The following is a 25877-nucleotide window of genomic DNA, read 5'->3' on the forward strand; positions in this document are numbered from 1 at the left end:
TAAATGCCGCGATTGCGGCATTGAAGGGGTTAACGCTGCCCAGTCGCTCTCATGGAGCGATCAGGCAGCAGGGGGATGTTGTGTCAGGTCCCCACACTTGTGTGGGGACCCAATCAACACTCAACCCCCTTTCCTGAAGCTGCCTGTGGCAGCTGAAAACGGTATTGCAGGTTTTCCTGCAATCGCGGTTTCAATATAGAACGGAAAAGAAACACCTTCACGAGTGGGTAGGTCTTAAAAAATGAATATAAAATAAATTAAATTACAGTACCCTACAAATCTTGCTGCTCCCGCAGATCAACACTCCTCATAAGTGTTATAACAAATGGTGTATAGGCAAAGGTCGGGGCGCATAGATATGTGGGAAAAAATAAAACAAATATAGTGTAATAAGTTCATACGAAAAAAATAAAAATAGAGATGTTTGTTGCACTCACAAGTGTATTAGAAAATGAAAGCTCGTCAAAAATCCATACTCTCTTTCGTCTTTGGAGCTTCTGTGTAGAAGATAAGAAACGAAATAGTGCAATAAAAATAGATATTGTTTAATGAATATAGATTAAAAACTTACAAACAAGTAGGCATAACGACTGGGTTATGCGTAAGAGCAGTGTCCGTGGGAGTGATCTCAGGCTCGGGGGCGGGCTCTGAGTGGCTGTGCTGTCTGCCCAGACTCCTGGATGTAAAAGGCTGACAAACTCCTAGGCGCCTGGGATTTGTCGAGCCCTGCCTTAATATGTACACTAACCTAACCTTCGGTTCTAGCACAGGGAGCACTTATATGGCTAGTGGAGCAAAAATGATAGAATGTCATCCAAATGGTTGGGGTTGTAATTTAACTTTTTATTTTTAATTGCCCTCACAATTGCACTGTTTTTTTTCTATCATTTAGAAGCATTCAATGACACTTGAAAAAGCTGCTATTTTGGTGGCACATTGTCACTAACGGTGGTTCAGGCTGTGGATCCACGCTGCAGTACAAGGAAAGGCGCCCCCAAGCGGTGATGACGAGCAGTACAGGAATAACCAGATGGTACTAGGAGCTGGCAATCGGATAGTCGGGGTTACAAGCAGAGGTCAGGACAGGCAGCAAACAAAGGATAGCCGGGGTCACGAGCAGAGGTCGGGGCAGGCAGCAGACAACGGATAGTCGGGGTCACGAGCAGAGGTCAGGGCAGGCAGCAAACAACGGATGGTCAGGTTCAAGCAAAGTTCAGGCAACGAAAAGGCAAATAAGATTCTGGAACGCTAGTGAAGGCAATAAAGGCACTATCCTAGGCAAGGGGTACATGCAGACTGAAGGTTTAAATAGTCCTCTAGCTCAGGATCCTCCTACCCCCTAAATTAGGGGGAGGAGGAAAAGAGATAAGTACCCCTTTAAGACGCGGCATAAATATTCATGAGATAGCCGTTCGCGCATGCGCTGAGACGCGCGTCCCGTCTAACCTAGATCACCACACGGGGGCGCGCGTCTAACGGCTGGACGGACCACAACGCGTCTTCCCGCGAACAGAACGAGCAGGGGGCTGAATGCGCGGGCTGCGTCTCGGCTCCCCTGCTCGCGGCAACGCTGGAACCACCGGTAAGGTAACACACATGCATAAAATATGCCCTACTAGGAAGTCTCCTTAACTCCCTCCCTATCCCTACAATGTTGGAGAAATGTCAGAAATTACAGTTCCCAATACACACTTGGTGGTGATACCCAAAATTTGACACCTTATGGCCCCACTTGTTTTCATGTCAAAGATATGTAGAACCCTCTGCCTCATCACCCAAAAGAATTTGGACAACTTTCCTATCCACTTGTGCAAGTTATTCAGGTATATATTATTGGCTACCAACTACTCATTGCCGGAAACTGAAGGCACTCACTCCTCTACTGGCTTTGCTCAGTCATGTTCACCTAATGGGATATTTTTCCTACAGTGCTTCTAACACCAGGCATGGGTTCTAACAGCAAGATTTCATGTCTACAGCATGATTTTACTATAGTTTTCTTTAGTTGAATCTGCAGTCTTAATATACTGGCTATAGATTCTAATGTATCACTCAGTGGTCTACAATATGGAGGTCTTCCCTACTTTAGTGATCACATTGACGTTCGTTGCCAATATTGTTAAGACTTTGTCTTCACTGTATAACCTGTACCCACACAGAGATAGATTTCCTTAAAGACTTGGCACGTAGCGTTAAAGGGATTCATTTATGAAGTAAGGTTGGAAAAATAAGTATTTTGTGCAATAGACTGTAGAAAAGCCTTTTCTTCAGTTACATGGAAATCTCTGTGTGGCACCCAGGGAAAAAAGGTAACTATGGAGATGGTGACAATGTGTTCATTATTTTCTCCTGCTGTGATTAAATGAGATGACGTCAAGAAAAGTCGAAACTTTCTGTTTCGAAAAGACAGCCTGAAATTATTACTATCTAGCGTTTTCCTTTACAAAATACACCTTACTAATCAAGTTTACATTTCAAACATTAGTGTTTGACTTTAACAGACATAAACTAAGGGAACTCGGACTTCTCAGACTAAAAGGCAGAAATCACGGGAAAGATGGAAGGAATGGAGTGGGGATCCAAATCAGTTCTGGCAGTTTAAGGCCAATTGCATGTGTTTACCCATCTGCTGGATACAAGTGGCTACATGCTACACTTTTGCATTATGCAGCCACACATATCCAGCAGACAGTCGCATGAGTAGCTGTAAACCTACATGGGAGGTACCATCGCCCGCAGAGCAGCTCCCCCAACTGGCCCATGCTTCCCACTCCCTGAAAAAGTTGTAGTGTCCAAAACTGGGTCTGTTGGGAAGTATGAAACAGCCTAAAACCTATCCCATTTGTGCCTAACCATTTGAATGCCAGGGTTCCAGACACATTTTTACCCTGGGTAATAAGGTACAAATGCAAAAATAAAAAACTGATGAAACGTATTGTTTTCTCGAATTATTACCTTGCATATGCCATACCAAATAAAAATAACAATGACTATTTTTCTTTACAGTCCCAAAGTAAATTCACTAAATACATACATGTAGATTGCACACAAATCTCAATATATTGCATATAGGAACATATCTAGGAACACAAATATACTTTGCCCAATCCTTCACCTCCGGTTCACCTGTAATTGAGGCTGTCAAAATCATTCTGCCCGAGGGTCATGGGAGTTGTAGTCCTCGTTAGCTCATCCGCCCATTTATTTAGTCTAATTACTTTTTATGCACAGAACACTTTGGAGAGAGGTAGGGGGAACTTCTGCTGATTATCTCAGTCCCACTACTGGCAGAAAAAAATCCTAAAACCTATCATTCTCTATCTGGGTTCATTTAGCTAACCACATATCTCATAACGGCTTTTCACTTATTCACTACACTCTAGTATTTTTAAACATTTAAGCTAAGCCCCAAACCCTGTAGACATTCAATGCACAGTTTTATTATGACAGCATGTACTGTTATTAGTCAGTAACAAAATGATCATTTTTGATCTCTTTGATCTGTTCCAACGGAAAAAAAAAGTACCATAAACCATACCACTCAACTTGAAACGGCCTGCTTAACTGCAGCTCCCTGCTCCTTATAAGTAAATCAAATTTATTGGACCCAAATCTAAAATAAACATGAGCAATTGGCAGATATATACCGTACAATATAACAAAAGAAGAAACACAACAGAGGATGGCACTAGTGAAAGAGAAGAAGACCATGCATTCTTATTAAGGCCTGTATCCTGTATTTCCCAGACCAGCTCAATATATCTTGGCCATTAGAACCTCAAAGACTTAAGTCTTACTTACTGTTCAGAAGACGGTAATCAATGAAAGGGTACGAGCCACGGCGTTCAGAGAGAACCCCTGTTGGACACCTCACTCGAGTATCTCCTGAAAGGCATGAAAATAAACAGTGTCTGAAACAATTACTCTCATACATCAACATAACCACTGGATATACGAGAATTTGTGTACTTTCTTGGGAATTGTGCTTCATTTATGGATCCTATATATTTATATAAACTATATTTTTAGTACTCAAAAACAACTTGAGGCTCTCAAAGTGCGTACGGACACTGCCAGCACCCTTACGGTTTATCACTACCTACTCTCTTATAAAGTAGGCAGCAGGAAGTCATCGCTGGTATGCTGTGGTGGATAGACCCGACGATTGCAGGTAAAGCTAGAAAGGCAATTTATTGTCTGGCCCAACACCACAAAAAAGCATGTTTTCCTCCTATTACTTTGATCAATTAAAATCTTTTGTGTCCCCATTTTCTCTCCAAAAGTATTTTTAATATTGCATGTTAAAATTAACATTCTCTTTAAGAAAGCAAAACTTTAACATGACCTCAATAACATAACCTCCCTTTTTTCCTCCCAGTGATACACGCTCCTGATAATTTTTATCCTGAAAATCATTTAACATTTAGTAGCCCAACTCTGAACATTATATTCTTGTGATGTCACCATTACACCAGGGAGCTCCTATTATTAAATGGCAATAACGGTAAAAGTGGGATAGGTTTTTCAGGTAGATTGATGTAACTGACAAAACTATAGGGAAAGTCCCATTTCTCCCAGTCAGTACAGGCACTGTACAAGATGGTGAACATGATTTAAAAGCAGTGGAATAAACTGCTTCATCCAACACAGTGAATTTAATGTAGAGCTTTGGTGTTCATTTTCAATAACTGTCTCAAGCAGCTGTACACGAGCCAGAAAGGCAGGTTAGGCTTTCTAATCTTGTAGTATGCAGCATGCAGTGAGTTCTGATTTTTTAACAGGTATTGTTCCTCCCTTAATCTGCAAAACCCACTTAACCCCATAAGGACCGGGCTCATTTTTCGTTTTGTACCCTGTGGGACCGAGGCTGTTTTGACACTTTTGTGGTGCTTGTGTTCAGCTGTAATATTCTCCTCACCCATTTAGTGTACCCACATAAGTTATATATTTTTTTTTTCAGGACAAGATGGGCTTTCTTCAGATACCATTATTTTGATCGTATCATCCTATTTACTATAAAAAAAAATAAAAAAAACATGGTGAAAAATTGAAAAAAAACACATTTTATGACTTTTATTTGAAAAATCTTTTACTCACCTAAAAAAGCAAGTAAAAAAACTAGCTAAATAGATTCTACTACTTGTCCTGAGTTTAGAAATACCCAATGTTTTTATGTTTTTTTGCTGTTTTTTGTAAGTTATAGGGCAATAAGTACAAGCAGCGTTTTATGATTTCCAAATCTTTTTTAACAAATCTGGTCAGTCTGCCTCCATCTCCTCTTTGGAATATCTTTGAAGCCGGTTAACTCAATTTAACCCATTCAAACCATATATTTTTGAAAACTAGACACCCCAGGGTATTCCAAATGCTGTTATTTTAACCCTTTCCATGCACCAATTATAGAACTACACTTTGTCAAACTTTGTAATAGTAATTTTTTTTTTTTCTTCACACAAATTGTACTTTAGTTATAGATATACAGGTCCTGGTATATGTCACTGTCAAACAACCCCCCAATATGTGTTCAGGAACATCTCCTGAGTACAGCGATACCCCACATGCATGGGTTTGTCAGTTTCTTTGGCTGGTAAAAGGCTACTTTTGGGGCATGCGTAATCCAGGTGGTCATTTGGTCATTCTGCCTCCATCTCCTCTTTGGAATATCTTTGAAGCGGGTTAACTCAATTTAACCCATTCAAACCATATATTTTTGAAAACTAGACACCTCAGGGTATTCCAAATGCTGTTATTTTAACCCTTTCCATGCACCAATTATAGAACTATACTTTGTCAAACTTTGTAATAGTAATTTTTTTTATTTTTTTCACACAAATTGTACTTTAGTTATAGATATACAGGTTCTGGTATATGTCACTGTCAAACAACACCCCAATGTGTGTTCAGGAACATCTCCTGAGTGCAGTGATACCCGACATGCATGGGTTTGTCGGGTTGTTTGAGATTTAAAATGCCACATTTGGGAAGTGCACTTTTTTTCTCCATTTTGGTCAGTCTGTACCTATGCCATTTTTTTTATATATTAGACACCCCTTGGGTATTTGAAGTGCTTTTATTTTAACTCTTTGTTGAGATTTTTGAGAAATTTTAGCACTTGCTCAAAATAATAAACTTTATTTATTTATTTATTTTTTTAATACTTATATTTTTTTTACACATTTTGCTGGTACTGGATGGTTCATCAAGTGACATCACTGCATAATTATTTTTAAATGTTAGCACATTTTTTTTTTATTTTTTTTTCCCATTTTTTATTTTTTTTTTGAATATTTTACTAATCACATAGTGATTAGAAAGCTGGGTTCCATTGACTTGCTTGGTTGAATGCAGTACCTGTATTCAACCTGCAAGTGGAGCCAGAGTTCTCTAGAGGGTCAGCAGACCGTCTAGCGAACTCTTTCTTCTTTATTGTTTTTTTTCCCGGGCCGCCGCCATCTTGCTGATGACGAAGATCACCGGCAGCTGCGGCTGTGACCGCTCTCCGGAGCGGTCACAGCCCATCCAAAGGTAAGTGTTTGGTGTCGCTGGATGCCTCCTGATCGAGGCATTCCAGCGACACCATTTAAGTTTTTTAAAACGCCCCGGGGAGGGGCCAGACATGGCCCCCGATGCCGATCTCGGCGTTACTGAATGCCTCGACATCGAGGCATTACAGTAACGCAGTTTAAGCGAAGAAAGTGATCACTTAGAAAGTGAACTTTCTAAGCTTATTTAATTTTTTGACGGTTCAGGACCGTCAAAGGTCATTTAGTGACCTTCTTGTCATGACGGTCCTGAACCGGCAAAGGTCGCGAAGGGGTTAAAAGAAATATGGAATGTCGATAGGTAGAAATCAATGAAAATTTTCATAGCCTCTGAACCATTTTACATGCAAACAGAAAGATAGCTTATAAGGTACGGTACAATTGCCTTCTATGGTGTTCTGCAGATTACTAAGCACTTCATTGAGGGATCTCTGACTAACGTAACCTACACTCAGAAGAAAGTGCTTCCTGTTTAAATAAAAAATTCTGTGCAAGTCAACAATATTTGGATTTTGTAGAAATTAGAAGCATTTCTTAGCTGTCAGTTCCAGTCACAACCTTTGGCCAGGCATAGATGTTGCTGGTTTCATGATTCAGGCTACCCTGCCAAAGTGGATATAATAGGTTAAACCTTAGTGAGAGCCACTTTTAAAACATGTTATATATGTATTCTTTTCCTTATAATTTGTTATATTATTTTTTTTTTCAATGTGTCTGTAAATATGTGTTCATAAATTTGTAAAGTAGTAAAAAATAGGGAGAGCTCATAATCAAAGCATGAACTGGCCTGAAAAAAATACATGTATTTATTTGACTTGACATATGAGTTTTCTTTAACTTTTAAACCTGTTTATTTATGGAGGTTTTGCCACGTAAACTATCTGCAATAACGATGTCCAATTGCTGTAACCAGGCGGAGAAATGAGGAACTGTAAAAATGTATTTTATAGGAATAAAATTACAATAACGTACACATAAACATGCTAAGCATGGCCAATATTTTCCAAACTCCCAGTAACTGCTAGAAAACAGAGGCATAAGAGGACAGAATTTATTGTTTTTCACAAGAAGAAAGGAAATAATGGAGAGACATTCACTAAACACTGTGACTCAAGAATGATGAGCAACAGGAAACCAAAAACTGAATGCACAGCAACAGACAGGATATAGTGATGACTATTAATTGGTTTCCCTTCAAAAGTCCTTATAGTTCTTATAGTGCCTGCAAAACTAATCTCATATGAATACCGGTGATACAAGTATGATAAAGCTGTATCACATTTTCAGAGATCTTTTATGGGCACCATAAGTTAATGGTAGATGACTGTGAAAATACTGGATGGGATTGTGTGGGCACAAGCACAATGCTCATCAGGAGTTGAAGGAGGATGAGTCACAGCCTGCTTAAGCAGTTCCTCTTCATCAAGCATTGGGTTCTGGAGCATGTTCAGAGGAATACAAATGTGTGCCTGTGTGTCTGTGGGTGGGCTTGACCATCTTGTGGCTGGGCTCAGCATTTGCATCTGCATTTGTCTTGTCTCCTCCCGGATTATGGCTAGTTTACTCCAAATCTATATAGCAGGCCCATACTAATACTAATAGCCACATAATATTGATGGGGATACCTACCAACACATCTCAGTAAAAACAACCTACATTGGCCTTTCGTTCTGCATGAATAGCCAGCTTTCCAAGCTCCATGTACAACGCTGGATAAACCAAACTGACATATATACCTCTTGTAGGAATGGTCAGCCATAATTCCCAATGTGCCTATGCACTAGTAATTTAAAATGGCACATTTATGTAAAGCCCAGTCTGTCTAAACCAAGAACCCAACTCACCAGTATTCTGACTATTCATTGAAAAACATATAAATCATATAAATCTATACAACAGTATTACTTTACCACACTACTGCTATAAGTGATTTAGAGCTACCATTTATCATAGAAGGTTGCTTTTGACAACTTCTCTTTTTTTTCTGTTTTTCGCAAAGTTTTATAAATAGAGGCCTTTATGGCAAATGCAAAAAGAAATGAACTTTGACAGTGGTGACACAGACATTTCATTGTTTTGTACAATCTCTCAAGGAGTGACAAGATGAGGAAGGACACTATGTATTTCCACAACCCATTAGGAGAAAGAGGAGACAAAACATATCTCTGCAAAGTATAACAAACCAATCCAAATTGGTGGCTAGACAAGAACTTTTAACAGAGCCATGGGACCTCCCAAGAGAAATATTTCCTGGATGGAGCTATTTTTCAATGCAAGAGACAATACCTGCTCTCGGAAATCAAAGGCTTTCGGTGACTGCTTGCAATAAAATGTCAACATTTAACAAGCATTGAAAAATGTGAAACTTTTCTCTAACTGAAAACGCATGACATAAACTGGAATCTGACATAATGTTGGACAAAGAATAGCGTAATTATTACTACAGTACTATTATCATTGTCGTACACAATATTATAACTATTACACGGTAATACCGCTGGAATTCAAGGGGCCCTCTACTTGCTGTGCTCTGGGACTAGCAAATACTCAATCTACAGGCCTTTTTTTGAAAACATGATGGGAGTTGTAGTGACCAGAAACATCAATGATCTTGAATGCCTGCCACTACTTTGACCCGAGAAAAGCCATGTATATTTTTACACAAATAAACATTGTAAGTAAAGGGCATTACAAGTGTCTTGCCCATAAGGATAATTTTCTAGGGTTGCCGTACTGATTAATACTTAAGTATGAGCTTTGTAATCCTCATACACAAGTGCAAATGCAGAGTAATATCTATAGGTAGAGTTCACCCTGCAAGTCACAAAGTTTGCTGGGTTTATGCCTTTTTGCATATGCATCACGATCTGCCTTAACATGTGTATGACTAGACTTGTTCGAGAATCAGTTGAAAAAAAATAAATGATATAATATATATATCACAGGAATCATGTATCAGAAGTCATTTACATTTTCGATCCTAAAAGTTCTTGTTAGCTTTCGGTAAACCCATCAGACAAATTTGAATAAATGTGACCTAGACTTCTGCTATGTGCACTTCATTAGCATGAAATAATGCCCTGTTAAACATATAACTATGAAACTAAATATAGTAAATCCCATAAAATCTTTTGAATAAGCACACTAACGTTCTGTTTATATTATATGATTTTAGTTATTTCTAACAACTAATCCAAGTGTAAACCTTTTATGCTGTGGCATTTTACCTTAAATGTGGGTGGCTAATCTTTTACAGTACTAGCCAATACAATGTTCCTCTTTTTTTCCGTTTAAGTAAAGTTAAAGTTGTAAGCCACAAATATATTTCACAACATTTCAAAATCTATGTTTTAAGTCAGCCATTACTCATTCTAGATATAGAAGCAAGAGTAGCTACATAGTCTATGTTAGAACTCTGTATACCTTATAATAAAAAAAAAAGGGATCCCAATGGAATTTATGAACACGTCCAGAATTTGACGATTACGTTCCAAATATATCCTGTGGCAAATCATTCAAAAACAATGGACCAGGTTTTATGGATAACCCAACCAGAACAAAAATAGTTAAATAAAATCCCGACCTGTTCATATACCGTTAATAGTTGGTTGGGAAACACAGTTTTTTTTTGTTTTGCTGCATTTTAAACAGTTTATCATACTTCTCGCTTCTAGGGTCTATGTTTTATTGGCATCCTTGGTCTGGCTCAGTTTCTACACTGTGTTGCATGCCTAACACCTCATTGACAGCATTTCTTCTTTAGTAAGATTACTCCAGGACTTTAGTCTCATGTACGTCTTTCTATACATAGTTTTCATACGGAAACTTAGAAAACCAGTTAGTCTCAGCTTCCACATCTATGTAGATGACACTTAAACCTTTGTACACTTTCACTCACAATTCAGCCAGAGGGTAGGCTTATAGCTATCTCTTCCAAGATATCTCATTGTATACTAAAACTTAGACTGAGCTACTTACTTGCTCTGAGTATGTATGTTGCCAGTCCTTCCTTGTCCCTACTGAACTCCCTACCACTAGGCACTTGCCAACCTTCAATTATCTGCAGTTTCAAGACAAAATATTTTATAGCATGTGTCGTCGCACATATTATTATTTTTTATTTTTTTTTTGTTTTTTTTTATTATATAAATTTTTTCATAAATTTTTGTTCATTCATTACAGACAGTATTTCTTTCAGCTAAAAATAAAGAATAAAGTTCTTCATCCTATACACACAGGAAATTTCCACACAAATGAGTAACATAGTGAGGATAGTACATGTATGGAAGCAAACTGTCAACATTCAAAACCTGGACGGCAACAACAACTGCCCTAGATTTAATCAGAGCGAAAGGCTTTCGAGGGATATGCTCTGCAGAGTAAGTATGACTAGAGATATAAATTGCCAAGGTAAGAAAGAGATAGAAGAAAAATAAGAAGAGAGGAAGAAAGGCATCATTAAACCATAGGCAGTGATATATTTCGCCAGGGTAACCAGATCTTCTCATATTTTATTAAATTATTATGTGTTCTGTAAAAATGTTTCTCCATCCGATGTTGGTATTCGATTTGATTTATGATGTGTGACCATGCTGGTACAACTTCTGATTTCCAACATCGGGCCATACAAATTTTTATTGCTGCTAAAATATTAATAATTAAATCCAAATTCAATTTGATTTTATAAGGTACATCAATATGAAAGAGGAAAGCTTGAGGAGTTAATTCCCATTGCATACCAAACATCTTTTGGAATAGGTCCATAATTTTACTCTTTAAATCAATTAAACTACTACACTCCCACCAAATGTGAGCCATAGAACCCAGTTCGTGATTACACCTCCAACATACATTTGGAATTGATCCCAACATTTTATGTAAGATTGTGGGAGTGTAATACCATCTATGGAGGATCTTAAAGTATTGTTCCTGGAGATTTATACAATGGATGGCTTTCCTTGTTTTAATCCAGGCAGAATGCCATTCTTCTGGTGAGTAAGAAATGTCTAATTCAGCCTCCCATTTCAAAATAGTGTTGGATTTTTCTGTTAATGATTGCTTTTCTAGTAATGTACCTATTTTGGATATTAGATTTTTTTTAAAATGAGCTTCCACAAATGCATCTAAAGTAGTTGCTGATTTCAAGGGTTTAGCTTTAATAAAACTTATAAATCTTAAAAAGGAGAATTGTTCCCTAGCTGGAAGAGAGAACTTCTCTTGTATTTCTGAAAAGGATTTGATAGCCCCTGAAGAATAAATATCTACTATTTTTATTATCCCATAAGCCTTCCAAGATTTAAAATCTATATCTTTGATACATAGATGTAACGCTTCTATGGGCATATCCAATGACCAAAATTCTGCAAAACCAAATTTTTCTTTAAATTTAAACATATTTTTTAAAATGTTCAAAATTAAAGGATTAATAATATTTAAGTGCTTTAGAACTTTTGGATTATGCCAAAAAAGGTGGGATGGATCAAAACCATTACATTTCCATATTTCGTAATTATACCAAGGTAGATCCTGGTCGCGTTTGATATCCCAGGCTAAGAAATGACTGAGCATACAGATTTTATGTAGATTTTGAATATTGGGGAAATTCACCCCAGCCCGAGCATAGCTATTACTCAGTATAGAGCGTGATACTCTTGCCTTCTTGTTTAGCCAAACAAATGATGAAAATATGCTATCAAATTGATTTAAGATCTTAGGAGGTACAAATAATGGGATAGTTCTAAATAAGTAAATTAGTTTAGGTGTTATATATGATTTAAGTATGTTTAACCTTCCCAACCAGGAAATTTCTAGTCGTTGCCACTCTTCCAGTTGGGTCTTCAAACTCTCTAATAAAGTCATATAGTTATAGGTTATTATGTCTTCTAAATTATTATAAATTTTAATACCTAAGTAATCAATAAATTCTCCTCTCTCTAGGAAGGAGAACTTATCCTTTAAAGTCAGTAATTTGGGGATATCCAAGTTAAAAACAATTGTTTGTGTTTTATCTATGTTTAGTTTATAGTTTGAATATTGACCATATTCTTTAATACGTTCCAAAGTTTCCAAAATTGAGGTCTCTGGCTCAGTTAAAGTAAGCAAGATATCATCTGCATATAGTGCTATTTTGTGTTCAATTGGACCCGTTGATACCCCTTTAATTTTAGACGAGCGACGGATGATAGCCGCAAGAGGTTCTATGGAGAGAATATATAATAATGGGGCTAACGGGCAACCTTGTCTTGTCCCGTTATTGATGTTAAAGAAATCGGAGTCTAAATTCATACCTATAATTTTGGCTTGAGGATTTTTATAAAGAGCCAGAATGTTATATAGGAAAACATCATTCATACCGAACATCTTAAGGGTTTCTTCTAAGAATGACCAATTAACCCGGTCAAACGCCTTTTCGGCGTCTAGGGCAATAAAAACCGCTGGGGAGTTAGACTCATTTAGTTCATATATAAGATTTAAGATCCTTCGAGTATTATCCTCACCGCTCCTTTCTAAAAGAAACCCAGTTTGGTCAGAATGAATTAGAGGCCTTATTACTTTTTTTAATCTCTCCGCTAAGATTTTTGAAAAGATTTTGATGTCTAAATTTATCAAGGAAATAGGACGATAATTCGTCACTTTACTTAAATCCTTCCCTGGCTTCGGGATAGGGATTATCGAAGCCTGAAGCATTTCTGATGGAAAACTTTTTAATAAAGGAATCTGTATAAACAATTTCAGCAACAGAGGAGAAATAATCGAATTTAGCAATTGATAAAAAGGGGCCGAGAACCCATCTGGGCCAGGAGCTTTAGCTTTTTTTAAGTTACAAATAGTATTGTTTATCTCGGAAAGCTGAATTGGGGCATTTAAGGTGTCTTGTTGTGTTTTAGTCAATTTGGGGAGATTCAGACTATTAAAATAAGTTCTAATCTCTTTTTTATCTTTACTTAGGTCAGGGAGATTGTATAATGAGTTATAATACAACCGAAAAGCTTCCCCTATTTGTTTTGGGGTTAAGTAAGATTTATCATTATAAATAATTTTATTAATTCTATTTTTACTGGTTCGACTTTTGATCTTATTTGTTAGCAATTTGCTAGCTCTATTATTACTATAATACCAGTCTTGTTTTAATTTTGTTAAGATTCTATCAGACTTCTCAATTAACTTACTTTTTATTTCAAGTTGAATTACATTTATCTCACCAGCTATAGATATTGATGGATTTAACTTATTGATTGATTCGAGTTGTGCTAGCTTGATACAGAGATCTGATAGAATCAGACCTTTAGATTTCTTAATAGCTGCCCCTTGTTGTATAATAAACCCCCTCATAGTACATTTAAATGCGCACCACAAGTTTGTATCCGAGGTTTCTCCATTGTCATTGTTTGTTATAAAATCTTTGGCCAAATCCACAAGTTTTTTTTGAAATAACGGAGATATTAACAATGATTCATTAAGTCTCCATTTGGACCTAGATTTAAAGTCAGCCTTATTTTTTATTTCTATTGTTACCGGGGCGTGGTCCGACCATGTCCTCACGCCTATAGAGGCAGAGCTACAAATTTATATTGTGTTACTATCGGCCAAGAATGTATCTATTCTTGAATAAGATTGATGTACAGCAGAATAAAATGTAAAATCTTTTATGGAGGGATTATTTGTCCTCCATATATCAAATAAGTTATTTCTTGCTATACATAAAGAGAATGATTTGGCCAAAGTTTTCATTTTTGCATCAGGAGAATGCCCATGTTTCATACTTTTATCCATCCTAACATCTTGTATGCAGTTCATATCTCCCCCTATAACCACATAACCCTTTGCTATTTCATACGTTCTATCAATTACTTTTTCGATATATTTCACCATCGAAGTATTGGGAGCGTAAATGTTCACAAGGGTATAAATGACATCATTCACTTTGCATAAAAGGATCCCATATCTGCCTTCTGAATCACACTCATAATGAATTTTTTCAAATTTAATTTTTTCATTTATGATAATTGCAACCCCCCTTTTCTTTTTGTGTTCCAGACTAGATTCAAAGATATTTGGATATTTTTTATATTTCCATTGAAGAGGGGATCCTTTTATCCAGTGAGTTTCTTGTGCAAAGCAGATATCAATATTGTCATGAATCAATAACTCATATAAAAAGCTTCTCTTATAAGGGGAGTTTAAACCTTGGCAATTTATAGACATCAATTTAAGTGTCATCTATACTGCTTGATTCCCTCGCTATCAGCCTGTTATGCCGTCTAAACTTACAAACATATACACAAAAACAACCATTCATACATTTAATACACGTGAGAAATTCGTGTATTTTTTGCCCCATCATTATAAAGGGCTAACTCGTGCGTAGGTGCCGACCTGGATCAAAAAAAAAAAAAAAAAAAAAAAAAAATAATATAGAGTGCATGTATATTACTTAAAAGTGATTTGTGTGAAAGAGTCATGTAGATTAATATGTAAATTTAATAGTTGAAAATTGTACAGGCATATAAATGAGGAACACCTCATTTCCGTATTAAAATGTGTAGCAGATAGATATAAAATTATCTGATGTTTGTATTGTGGATAAAAAATAATTGATATTTAGAATTCTTATGTAATAAGGTGTGGAAAAATATGAGGAACCCCTCATTTAATATTCTCAAATGTGTATAATTAAGTGTAAAAATATCTAATGTACATGTGTAATATAATAATAATATAATAGAAATTATAATTGTATAAAAAAGAAAAATCTAGTGAAAGGAAAATAGTGAGTGAAGTGTGGTGCCACTATTGGGCTTGTCATGTGAGTTAAATGAATAAAGGTGTCAAGAAAAAAAAAAAAAAAAAAAAAAGTGTAATAGTGGAGAACAATGTGCTGCCTCTAATGGGCTCGTTGTGTGGGTGAGTAAGTATGGGTGTCATGTAATAAAAAAAAAAAAAAAAAAAAAGTGTGGATGCGGGTACTTTTATAAATATTGCTTAATGACTGCCGAAGTCCATATAGAACTAAAGTCTTTAAACTTTTCATCCTATCTTATTAATACCGAGGAACATATAAATTTCTTCGCTTCTAAAGGATCAAAAAATGGAAAAAATCTTGCTTCATGAAAGATAAGAAACTTTAGGGGGGAACCCCATTTATATTTGACATTTGCATCGCGAAGTAGTTTAATACAGTCATTAAATTGCCTCCTGAAAACTCTTGCTGTATAGGAGGTATCCGAAAGGAGGATTATGTCCTTGTATTTTTCTTGACGTGGCATTTTTCTAAATTCTGATGCAAAAAAATTTTTTATATAGAAGTTGTTAAAACAAACTATAACGTCTCTTGGATCTTCTGAGTACTTTGGATCTTTAGGTTTATTCAACCGATACAATTTCTCAAATGGGACATTCCCTACTTTATCCTCTTTAACATAAAGCAATAGGAGTTCCATTAAATAGGATGCTAAGAGTGAGCTTTTGATTTCTTCAGGAATTCCTCTTATTCTCAAATTTTTACTCCTTGATAAATCTTCCAATTGAGTTAATTTAGTTTCCATTGCTTGAATATTTGATCTAAGATCCTTATTTTCCTGTTTAAGGGACTCTATTTCAGATTGTAGCCCCTGCATTATCATAGATTGAGCTGTAAGCTTGTTTGAAATATCATCCATTCCTTGTTTCAAGGCAACAGTATTGAGTTTCATCTCAGCACTTAATTTGAGATATAAATCATTTGTGTTTAAAATTCTGGTATGTTGTATTAGCTCAGATTGTACAGACTCTTCTTGAGCATCCATAGTAATATTATTCTGGGTGTCTTGGAGAGGTTCAAACAGCAGTTTAGAGGGATGATTCCCAGTTTTTGGAGAGTAATAATTAGTCAGGGTCTTTGACTTGTCGACACTTAGCCGTTTTTCTTTGTCTTTCTCTCTTTCCCTCTCCCTATCCTTCTTGGGCGCCATCTTTTAAGTTGTTTCGGTTAATATATTTTCAGAGCTATTGTTCTTACTTTTTTTTTTTTTTAGCGCTTGTATGTGTTGAGTATTTATTCTCTTCCCCACTTAGATGTAATATCATTAAGCTTATCAATATAAATAGTATGAGTTTATGAGGTATCTCTTCAGTACTTGATAAGGTATATAGAGAGGAGAAAGAGAGAAAAAAAAAATAAAAAATAAAAAAAAATATATATATATATATTCCGTGTTAGTGTCGACCTTAATAAGTATCAACGTCCATTTTTCTGATTTTCTGAGTTTCCATGTTTCTTATCGCTCGGATGAGCATAAAATCAGTTATAAGCAAAAACAAATATCAAGAGTTCAATAGGATAACATGTAGTAGACAGCTGGTCAATGGTCAATAGGATCTTTAACCATATAAAACTCAAGGCTAACTCAAGGTAGCGTGGAGCGGCTCAAAATTAAGAGTATAGAGCTAGAACCTGTAGCTCAATATAATAAAGTAAAGCACGATGTGAGGTACATCAGAAACCGTTCATTGTAACGTTCAATGCAGCATGAGCCTCAAAGCATAGCTGGTGATACGAGCCGGTATAATGCAAATAATAGGAGGCAGTGTGTAATGATACTGCACCGTATTGTAGCAGAGCCGTTATGGTCAGGCGTCTCTAGGTGGCGTCTCCAGGTGGCTTGAGCAAAACGCCGCCAGATTTCTTCAGGCGGCTTCAAGCGGCTTTGCCGCTGTTCGCTTTTGCCGCTCGTTCTTGCGGCCGCTCGTTCCTGCGACCGCCCGGTCTTACTTGCCGGACGTGATTGCCCGTCCTTGATTACTCCTCCTGCCGCCTGCCGTCTGCCACCTGCCGCCTCCTTCCAACGCACCAGCAGTCCCGCGAACTCATTCAGCCGCATCCATCACAGGAGATCCAGATCGGCACCAGCCGCCGACGTGTTGCGCAGCTCGTCAGACGTGCAGCGTGCTACGTCACAACATCCATCCCCATCCAGGCTGCTGTCGTCGCACATATTATTGATACATTAATTAATTAATTGTACTAAAACGTTGGAACAGATTTGAAACCAATGAAAGAAGCCTCTTGAGTTCTGTATCAATAATATGTCGTCGCACATATTATTGATACAGAACTCAAGAGGCTTCTTTCATTGGTTTCAAATCTGTTCCAACGTTTTAGTACAATTAAGTATATGTATAAAACTACATGTATTACAAATGATCCGGCATTCATCGAGATTCACATACATCTTGCACAATGGTAGAAAACTCTCTCTTTAGCTTTCTATTCTGTTTACATGGACATACAAGCAACACACCCTTACACATTTGCCCCTCCATCCCATAATTTTCAATGTCCACATTTTTGCCTGGGGCGTCTGGAGGCAGGAAGTGCACCTTTATTGATTTTACAGCTCCCTGGGCTGGTCACGAAGGAACCAGGATGGTTGGGAGGTATGTTATCATCGAGGGGGAATCAAGTTCTGAGGAGTATTAGTAAATTACACAGTGTAAGAAAAAATATCTATAGCATATCAGCTTACACAGTTTCATTCACATTGACTTGTTCAAGGAAGTGAGTGGGAGAAATATAATCCTATCAGTTTGTTCTCATTTTGATGTTTGTGTACTATAGAACATATATAATAAGTTATCAGTAATAAAAGTGTAGATGTTCTGTTTGCACAGTAGACGTTACAAAAGGTTCTTACAGTGCTGGACCTTTTGGGCACCTAAAGAAATTCAAGATGATAAACCTCTTAAACATGATTTTCATTTGGTTTCTCACTTTAGGGGGCTTTAAAGAAAGGTATGCCATTTTCTTATCCTTTCTTCTCCATGCAGTGGCGTTGCTACAGGGGGGCAACTGCCCCCCCCTAGGTTATTCCTTGCCCCCCCTGTTGCCCCCCCCGCCGAATTTGTAACCACCCATGCCGTCACTAGCACTATCTTACCTTGATGGAGGTCTGTGGACCTCCATCACCACCTACCCCGGCGATCTGCCCCTCACACTGAAGGGCATCACCGGGGCCACGCGATCTGCCCGGTGACGTCTCGCGCAATGACGCGATGACGTCACTGCGCAACTTTATTAACAACTGACAATTGTCAGTTAAAGAGGTATGGGGGCATGCTGCTTAGATGCCTGTATCTCAGGCATCTAAGCAGCTACATACCCCCAACATATACCTTTGGAAAGGTAATCGCCTCACCTTTCCAACGGTATATAGAATAAAACATATTAAGTTAAAAAAAATAAAAATGTAAAAAAAATGATTTGGGATTCTCTAAAGGCAGATGCCTAGAGACCCCCAAATTAAATTATTTAAACATAAAAAAGTATTCTAGCTAAATGATCACTGTGGTAGCCAATGTTACCACAGTGATCATATAGCTATAAAAAGTTACATTCCCTTTTTAAAAATGGCCGATACTAATTTTAAATCCTATGATCCCTTTGATCATGGGGTTAAATTTAGCCAATGGTAGAGGGAGGCAATTTTTGAAATCCTGATGAACTGCAAATATTATTAAAATCAGCCATTTAGCCTGTGCGTAACCATATCATCCCTGGAGCGCCTTGCATTTTTACTGCAAAACTTATTTTTGCTGTAAAAGTGATTTTTTCTTCTCCCTTTACCATCATTTCTTTGGGATTGTAAGGGGAAAGAATGGTGTGTGCTACTGTGAGTAAATGTATGGAAAGAATGGCGTGTGCTTCTGTGAGTGAATGGAGGCTTCAGGCTTCCCATGTTGAATGATCAAGTATTGTATTGTCCAATAACAAAAGTATCATTCCATAGCACATTACTTTTGGCAATATATATATATATATATATATGTGTGTGTGTGTGTGTTTTCAGTGGTATGATTTAATGGTGGAAATTATTAATGCCCCCCAGTTTGACTGTGGTATCTTGTGTGCCCCCCCTATATATTGATTCTAGAGCCGCCACTGTCTTTGCTGGCAAAGAGGCACATATATCCCAGCCTAGTTTGCTGCTATACAGGCACAGCATGTTGTAATTCTAACTAAAGAATGTATGCCAAGTAAGTTTAATTGTTAGGTGTTGAGATAACATTCAGGGAATGTTGCTTAATACGATATATCAAAGAGAGGGGCAAATGAACATGTGGAAAAAAATAAACAAAATACAATAGTGTAATAAGTTCAAAATAATATAAGTGGTGAATAATGAATTGCACTCACAAAGGTAACTTGTAAAAGAGGCTCATCAAATAAAAGCTGTTCTTCTTAAAGTCTGGAATGCAAATGAGAAAACCACAAATGGTGCAGTATTGTAATAGGAAAAAGAGCTCATAAACTCACAAATAAGTTGGCATAACAGAAATGTTTTATTTTTTTTCAAAATCCAATGTTTATTAAGATTTTCAACATTTTCCACGGGGAGGGGAAAGGGAGTAGGGATACAGAAAGAAAAAAGGGATGGGGTCGAGGGAGGGACAATCGAGGACACGCATGACATCATACAGGCAAATGAGCCATTAAAGAGCGTCAAAATAACAACAACAACAACAAAATGATTACATTCAAGAGTACAGAGTAGGGCCAAGCAGGGCTCGGCTCCCAGCACACAAAGCCCCAGTGGAAGCGAGAAATATACATCCACACAGGGACCAGGCTGGGAACGCCAGACCACAGAGCCTACAAAACGCGTCGGGACAGATAGGACAACCAGTAATACCAGGTCGAGGTATATCCCTCCCGCTGCCGCGCAGAGGTGGCAGAGAGATCCTCCAGTTCCCTGATCCCCTCAACCCGGGCCTCCCACTCCCGGACGGTCGGAAGGCCGGTGCTCTTCCAGTGTAAGGGGATGAGGCTCTTGGCCGCATCAAGGAGATGGCGGACAACAGACTTTTTATATCCGGAAACAGAGAGTGAGGTGTGATGCAGCAACATAGGTAGAGGCTGAAAAGGCGGAGGGGAATCACAGAGCTCCGAGAGTATCCGATGGATCTCCCTCCAGAACTCCCGTATCCCGGGGCAGTCCCACCAGATATGCAACATGGTGCCCACGTCCATGCCACACCGCCAGCAGCTGTCAGAGGTATGCGGAAACATAGAATGTAGCCTCTGGGGCGTACGGTACCAATGCGACAAGAGCTTGTAATTCGTCTCTTGTGTTTTAGTAGCTTTAGAACTCTTGTGTGTAAAAATAAAAATTTTCTCCCAGTCCGCGTCAGAGAGTCGTGTGTCGCATATGGTCTCCCATGTCTCACAGAAAGAAGGTCTCGTGGGCAGGGGAGTGGCGAGCAGGAAGGAATAAAGCGATGAGATAGCCCCCGCAGGAGGCCGCTCCCCAACACACCAGCCCTCAAAAGTCGTCAGGTCCCTATGCAAGCCACGGTAAGCAGGAAATGAGGAGATGTAATGCATAACCTGGTGATATGTGAAGCGCTCCGTCCAGGTAGGTGGAACTCCCGGCCGCAACGCTTCCAACGGCACAACCCCGCCATCACTCAGCAGAGCCCGGATCCGAATCGGCGGGGGAAGTCCCAAGAACTCCAACCTCGCCCAATCACGGCCCGGGGCGAAATCAGGATTGCCCCACAGAGGCAGCAGGGGCGAAGGCGATGTGGTCAACCGAGCTCCCAGCCCCGCGGCCCTCCACACCGCCAAAGTAGGCGAGAGGAACGGATGACGCTCCACCCCCAAACCGGCTCTAGGACCCCACACTGCGTGCAGCACACTGCTACGCAACCCTCCTAGCTCCAAAGCAACCCAAGGCTTCGCAGTCGGACCTACCATGTTCCATTCAATGACCCGCAAGAGGTGCGCGGCTTGATAGTATTTGTAAAAGTCAGGCAGTGCAAGACCACCCGAGGATTTGGGTCGAGTAAGCTGCGAAAACCTCTGCCTGGGGCTCCTGTTGCCCCAAATAAAGCGAGTCACAGCAGAGCGGAGGGCATCAAAGAAGTCGTGAGGTACTCGGATCGGGAGCGTCTGGAATAGGTACAACACCCGTGGAAGGAGGTTCATTTTAACAGCGTTAACTCGGCTCACCCAAGAGATATACAAGGGCGACCACCGTTTAAGGTCCGCCGATAGCGTCGACAGGAGAGGGATAAAGTTCTCCCGAAATAACCCGTCTACAGTAGGCGTCAACCAGATTCCCAGATACTTCATCCTCTGAGCGCACCACCGAAAGGGGAAACTAGTAGTTAGCGTCTGGACCAGCCGCGGGGGTACAGATATGTTTAAAATCTCAGATTTGGAGTAATTAATCCTGAGATTGGAGAGCTCGCCATAGGAGCGAAATTCAGCAAGTATGCTGGGCAGCGTGACCACGGGATTCTCAACCACAAAAAGAAGGTCATCTGCATAGGCAGCGACCTTGTGCTGCACTCCATCAACCCGGAACCCCAGGATATCAGGGTTAGAGCGTATAGCTTCCAGAAAGGGCTCGAGAGACAGCGCAAACAACAGTGGGGATAAGGGGCAGCCCTGTCTTGTGCCATTCCCAATAGGTACCGGCGGTGAGAGAGCACCGTTAACACGAACACGGGCCGTAGGCTCAGTGTACAGAGCCCCAATCCACGCCAACATGAAGGGGCCCAAACCCTGATATTGCAATGTAGTGTGGAGGAATGTCCAATCCACCCTATCGAAAGCTTTCTCGGCGTCGGTGGAAAGGAACAGAACCTGACGGGAGCTCGCAGTCGCCCTGTGTATGATGTTCAAAAGCCGGACAGTGTTGTCCCGAGCCTCCCTTCCAGGGACAAACCCCGCCTGGTCCGGGTGGACCAAGTGTGGAAGAAACCGGGCCAACCGTAGCGCCAGCGCCTTGGCAAAAAGTTTCAGGTCGGCGTTCAGCAGAGATATGGGCCGATAACTCTGAGGTAAGCAGGGATCCTTGCCTTCTTTGGGTATGACTGTGATTGTCGCCGCCAGGGTCTGAGGGACGAGGCAATGACTCTCACAGCCGTGAGCAGACGAGGGAGCAACAGGTCCGAGAAGGTTTTATAATAACCCAGAGGCAGGCCGTCCGGGCCCGGACACTTCCCCTTTTGCGTAGCCCGCAGAGGCAGGGACAGCTCCTCGACAGAAAGAGGCTCCTCAAGCGCATCCGCCTGTTCCCGAGTAAGTCTACGTTTAACATGGCGCGTCAGGTATTGGTGGAGACGCTCGCTCGCAGAATGCGGGGCCGCCCGGGACCCCCCCGGACATAAACCATAGAGGGAAGAGTAGTAGGCGTGGAACGCCTCCACTATCTGAGAAGGGAAGGGCGACACGACCCCCGCAGCCGTGCGGATTTTATGGATGTGAGTGGCCCTTTTCAGGGGGTTAATCATTTTGGCCAACAGTTTGCCACACTTGTTGCCGTGTTCCTGAAAGAATTTCTGGCTGTACAGGGAGGCCCTCCGATACCGCAAATTCAATAAGTCGCTAAGTTTACCCCGTAGGGCCACAAGTTCATGATAAGCGTCGTCTGTCAGGGATTGTTTATGGATAGTCTCCAGGTGCATAATGCGCCTGGTAAGCCCGTCAATCTCCCGAGATCGGGCCTTCTTCCGCTGCGAGCCCTGCTGAATAAAGAATCCCCGTATCACGCTCTTATGAGCCTCCCAGAGGAGCGGGGGGGCCGTCTCCTGCCTATCATTTTCATCAAAGTACCTCTCCAACTCCAGCTTCGTCTGGAACACTAGAGCATCGTCAAGTAGGAAAGAGTCATTAAGTCGCCACGTCCACTCCCTAGGCCTGTACAAAGGTGAGTCCAAGGTCATGGAAACAGGGGAGTGGTCCGACCATGTCATCGGGAGAATGGAGCTAGTCCGTAAAAGGTCAAGATGGGACTGAGCAAGAAAAATATAGTCTAGACGGGAGTAACAGTTATGTGGTGAGGAGTAGAACATGTAGTCGCGATCCGTAGGGTGTAAGGAGCGCCAACAATCGATAAGGCGGAGGTTCGCCAAGGAGCTGCGTATAGAACGCAACTGGCTCAGGGGAGAACAGCTGGATCCCGATGAGGTATCCACCTCGGGGCAGAGGGGGACATTTAAATCGCCACCCAGTATCAATACACCCTCCTGAAAATCAGAGAGGGAGGCGAGGATGGAGCGCAAGGCAGCATGTTGACCCCTATTCGGTAGATAAACACTGGCAAAGGTGAACATGACCTCCGCCAGCTGGCCTTTAACAAAGGTGTATCTACCCGACGCGTCCAGTAAAGTAGCTTTGAGGACGAAGGGGACCGACCGGGCAATCAAGATGGCCGTGCCCTTAGACTTGGCCTCCACATTGTTGCTAAAGGAACCCCAGAGAGAGGGGGAGTGACACCAGAGCCCCGTGGGGAAGTGAGAGTAGCAACCGAAGAAGAATGCGTCGCAACAATAACTAAGTTGCCACCTATATCTAGAGAAGAGCAGCACGGAACGGTCCCGCCCTGTGATGTAAACAATATAGAAAAAACACCAAAAACAAATAACAATCAGTCAGTGTAATGCAAAGTAAGGCAATATAGCCAAACGTGAAATAACAGGCAACTAACAGATGCCACAACAGGACAATCAGGCAATGGACAGTCAAGACCCCGCACCCGACGCCAAAGGAACATTGAAGATCCGAGAGCAGCCAACGTCAATAGGAACACATATATGCACATATGTAGATATAAAAAAACAAACAAACAAAAAAAAACATTAAATAAATAACGACGACGCGGGAGGAAGGCACATGTGTGTAGAAACATATATAGAGGTAACGTTAGGCCGGGAGGCACAGCAAGAAAGCGCCCAGATAAAGAGGCCAGTCGCAACATTACATAGTGCCAGCCCAAGACTCAGGGAGAACTGCGAGGGAAGCCCTTGCCAGTGTCGCACAATACACCGCCACAGAACGCTGTAGCCTCGGACAGCGGGCAACACAAAACAATAAAAGAACTGAGATAAAAAGAAATAAACAAAAAAAAAATTAAAAAATAACGGCTCACGTGGGCCATGCGGACAACACGGCAGGGAGAGTAAGTCCCAGGCAGTCCCGGAGAAAGCCTCGGAAAGAGAGTGAGTATGTCCATAGACGGTGCGGGTGCAGTATAGCACCTAAGGCTGGGCTGGAACGTCATCCACTGCGGCGCGACGGGGGGGTCCAGCTTGTCGGCGGCCGTGCGCCCCGGAGGCAGGTCGGCGTGATCCTGGTCCTGGGTCCCTGTTGAGCCAGTCCTCAACGGCGATCTCCGGCAGCTCCAGAGCCTGCAGGAATGGCCGCACATCCGCAGGGGTCCGCACCGTCTCCGTAGTAGAGCCCCTGCGCACCGTCAGCGCAAAGGGTTATCCCCATCTATAGGGGATCCCACGTTCCCGCCGAACCGCCGTGACAGGCCGCAGAGCCCTGCGAGCCTGGAGCGTGTAGCGGGACAGGTCCTGGAAGAGGGAAATCTGGTGCCCGTCAAATGTCCAGAATCGCTGGGTCCTGGCTTTCTGCATAATCTCCTCCTTTTGGACGAAGTTGTGCAGGCAGCAGATAATGTCCCGCGGAGGATCCCCAGGGCCGCCACCATATCGCAGGGCCCGGTGAGCCCGATCAAACTTAATAGGCGGCCTGTTGGGGTCGTCAAGCCGGCCCAGGATCATGGAGAACAGCCTGTCCAAGAGGCGTCGGAGGTCCTCGGGGCGTTCACCTTCGGGCATACCCCTCACGCGGATGTTGGAACGACGGCTCCGGTTCTCAAGGTCTTCCAAATGATAAAACAGGTGAGTAAGTTGAGAGGTACAGGAACGCTGAAAAGATGTAAGCTGGCGGTCAACGTCTCGCGTCCGGGTCTCAGCGGTCGAGAGGCGGGCATCCAGGCGCGTAATATCAGCGCGCAGGGCCGTAACTTCCGCACGAACGGTCTGTTTCACCTCGGACACGAGAAGGCTGAAGTCATCTTTGGTAGGCAAAGTGGAGAAGATACGTCGCCAGTCCCGTGAAGAAGGCTCCGGGGAGCCACTCAACGGTTGCTGTGAAGAGGACGCATCCGAGGCCTGGGAGCACGCGGGAGACGGCGCCATGTTGGAGTCCTCCGGCTGAGAGTGTAGCAGGGCCGGAGTCTGGAAATATTCCCTCAGCGAAGCCACAGGAGCCTTGCTGGCGGTCCCCGGAGTACCCGGGTCCGTTGGCACTTTTTTATTCCTGCCCATGTCAGGTGCAGAAGGTGTTTTTGAGCAAGTTTAGGAGCGGGTGGAACGGAGCTCACAAGTTAAGCAGCCATTCTCGTCGGCAGGCTAACCACGCCCTGGCATAACAGAAATGTTATGCAAAAGCGTGGTGTCAGAATAAACATCCAACGGATAAAGAATGTCCAAAAAGCATAAAACTCGGTCTTAACGCGTTTCGCCAAGCTTCGTTGGCTTCTTCAGGAGAAAAAGTAAATT

The 25877-nt window shown here is 41.1% G+C and overlaps 1 protein-coding gene across 1 annotated transcript in view; it reads right to left on the reverse strand.

The window, feature by feature from the left end:
- LOC149275614 (3',5'-cyclic-AMP phosphodiesterase 7B-like) overlaps positions 1–25877 on the reverse strand; it is a 122768-nt gene that overhangs the window by 52925 nt on the left and 43966 nt on the right. The window contains exon 2 of the mRNA XM_089504531.1: positions 3802–3885. Within this exon, the coding sequence (XP_089360657.1) occupies positions 3802–3885 (84 nt within the window). The remainder of the gene's footprint in view (positions 1–3801; positions 3886–25877) is intronic.

This window comes from Sceloporus occidentalis, unplaced genomic scaffold, assembly GCF_023333645.1.
Source record: "Sceloporus occidentalis isolate IW3139 unplaced genomic scaffold, rSceOcc1.0.p SCAF_275, whole genome shotgun sequence".
Lineage (NCBI taxonomy): Eukaryota > Metazoa > Chordata > Lepidosauria > Squamata > Phrynosomatidae > Sceloporus > Sceloporus occidentalis.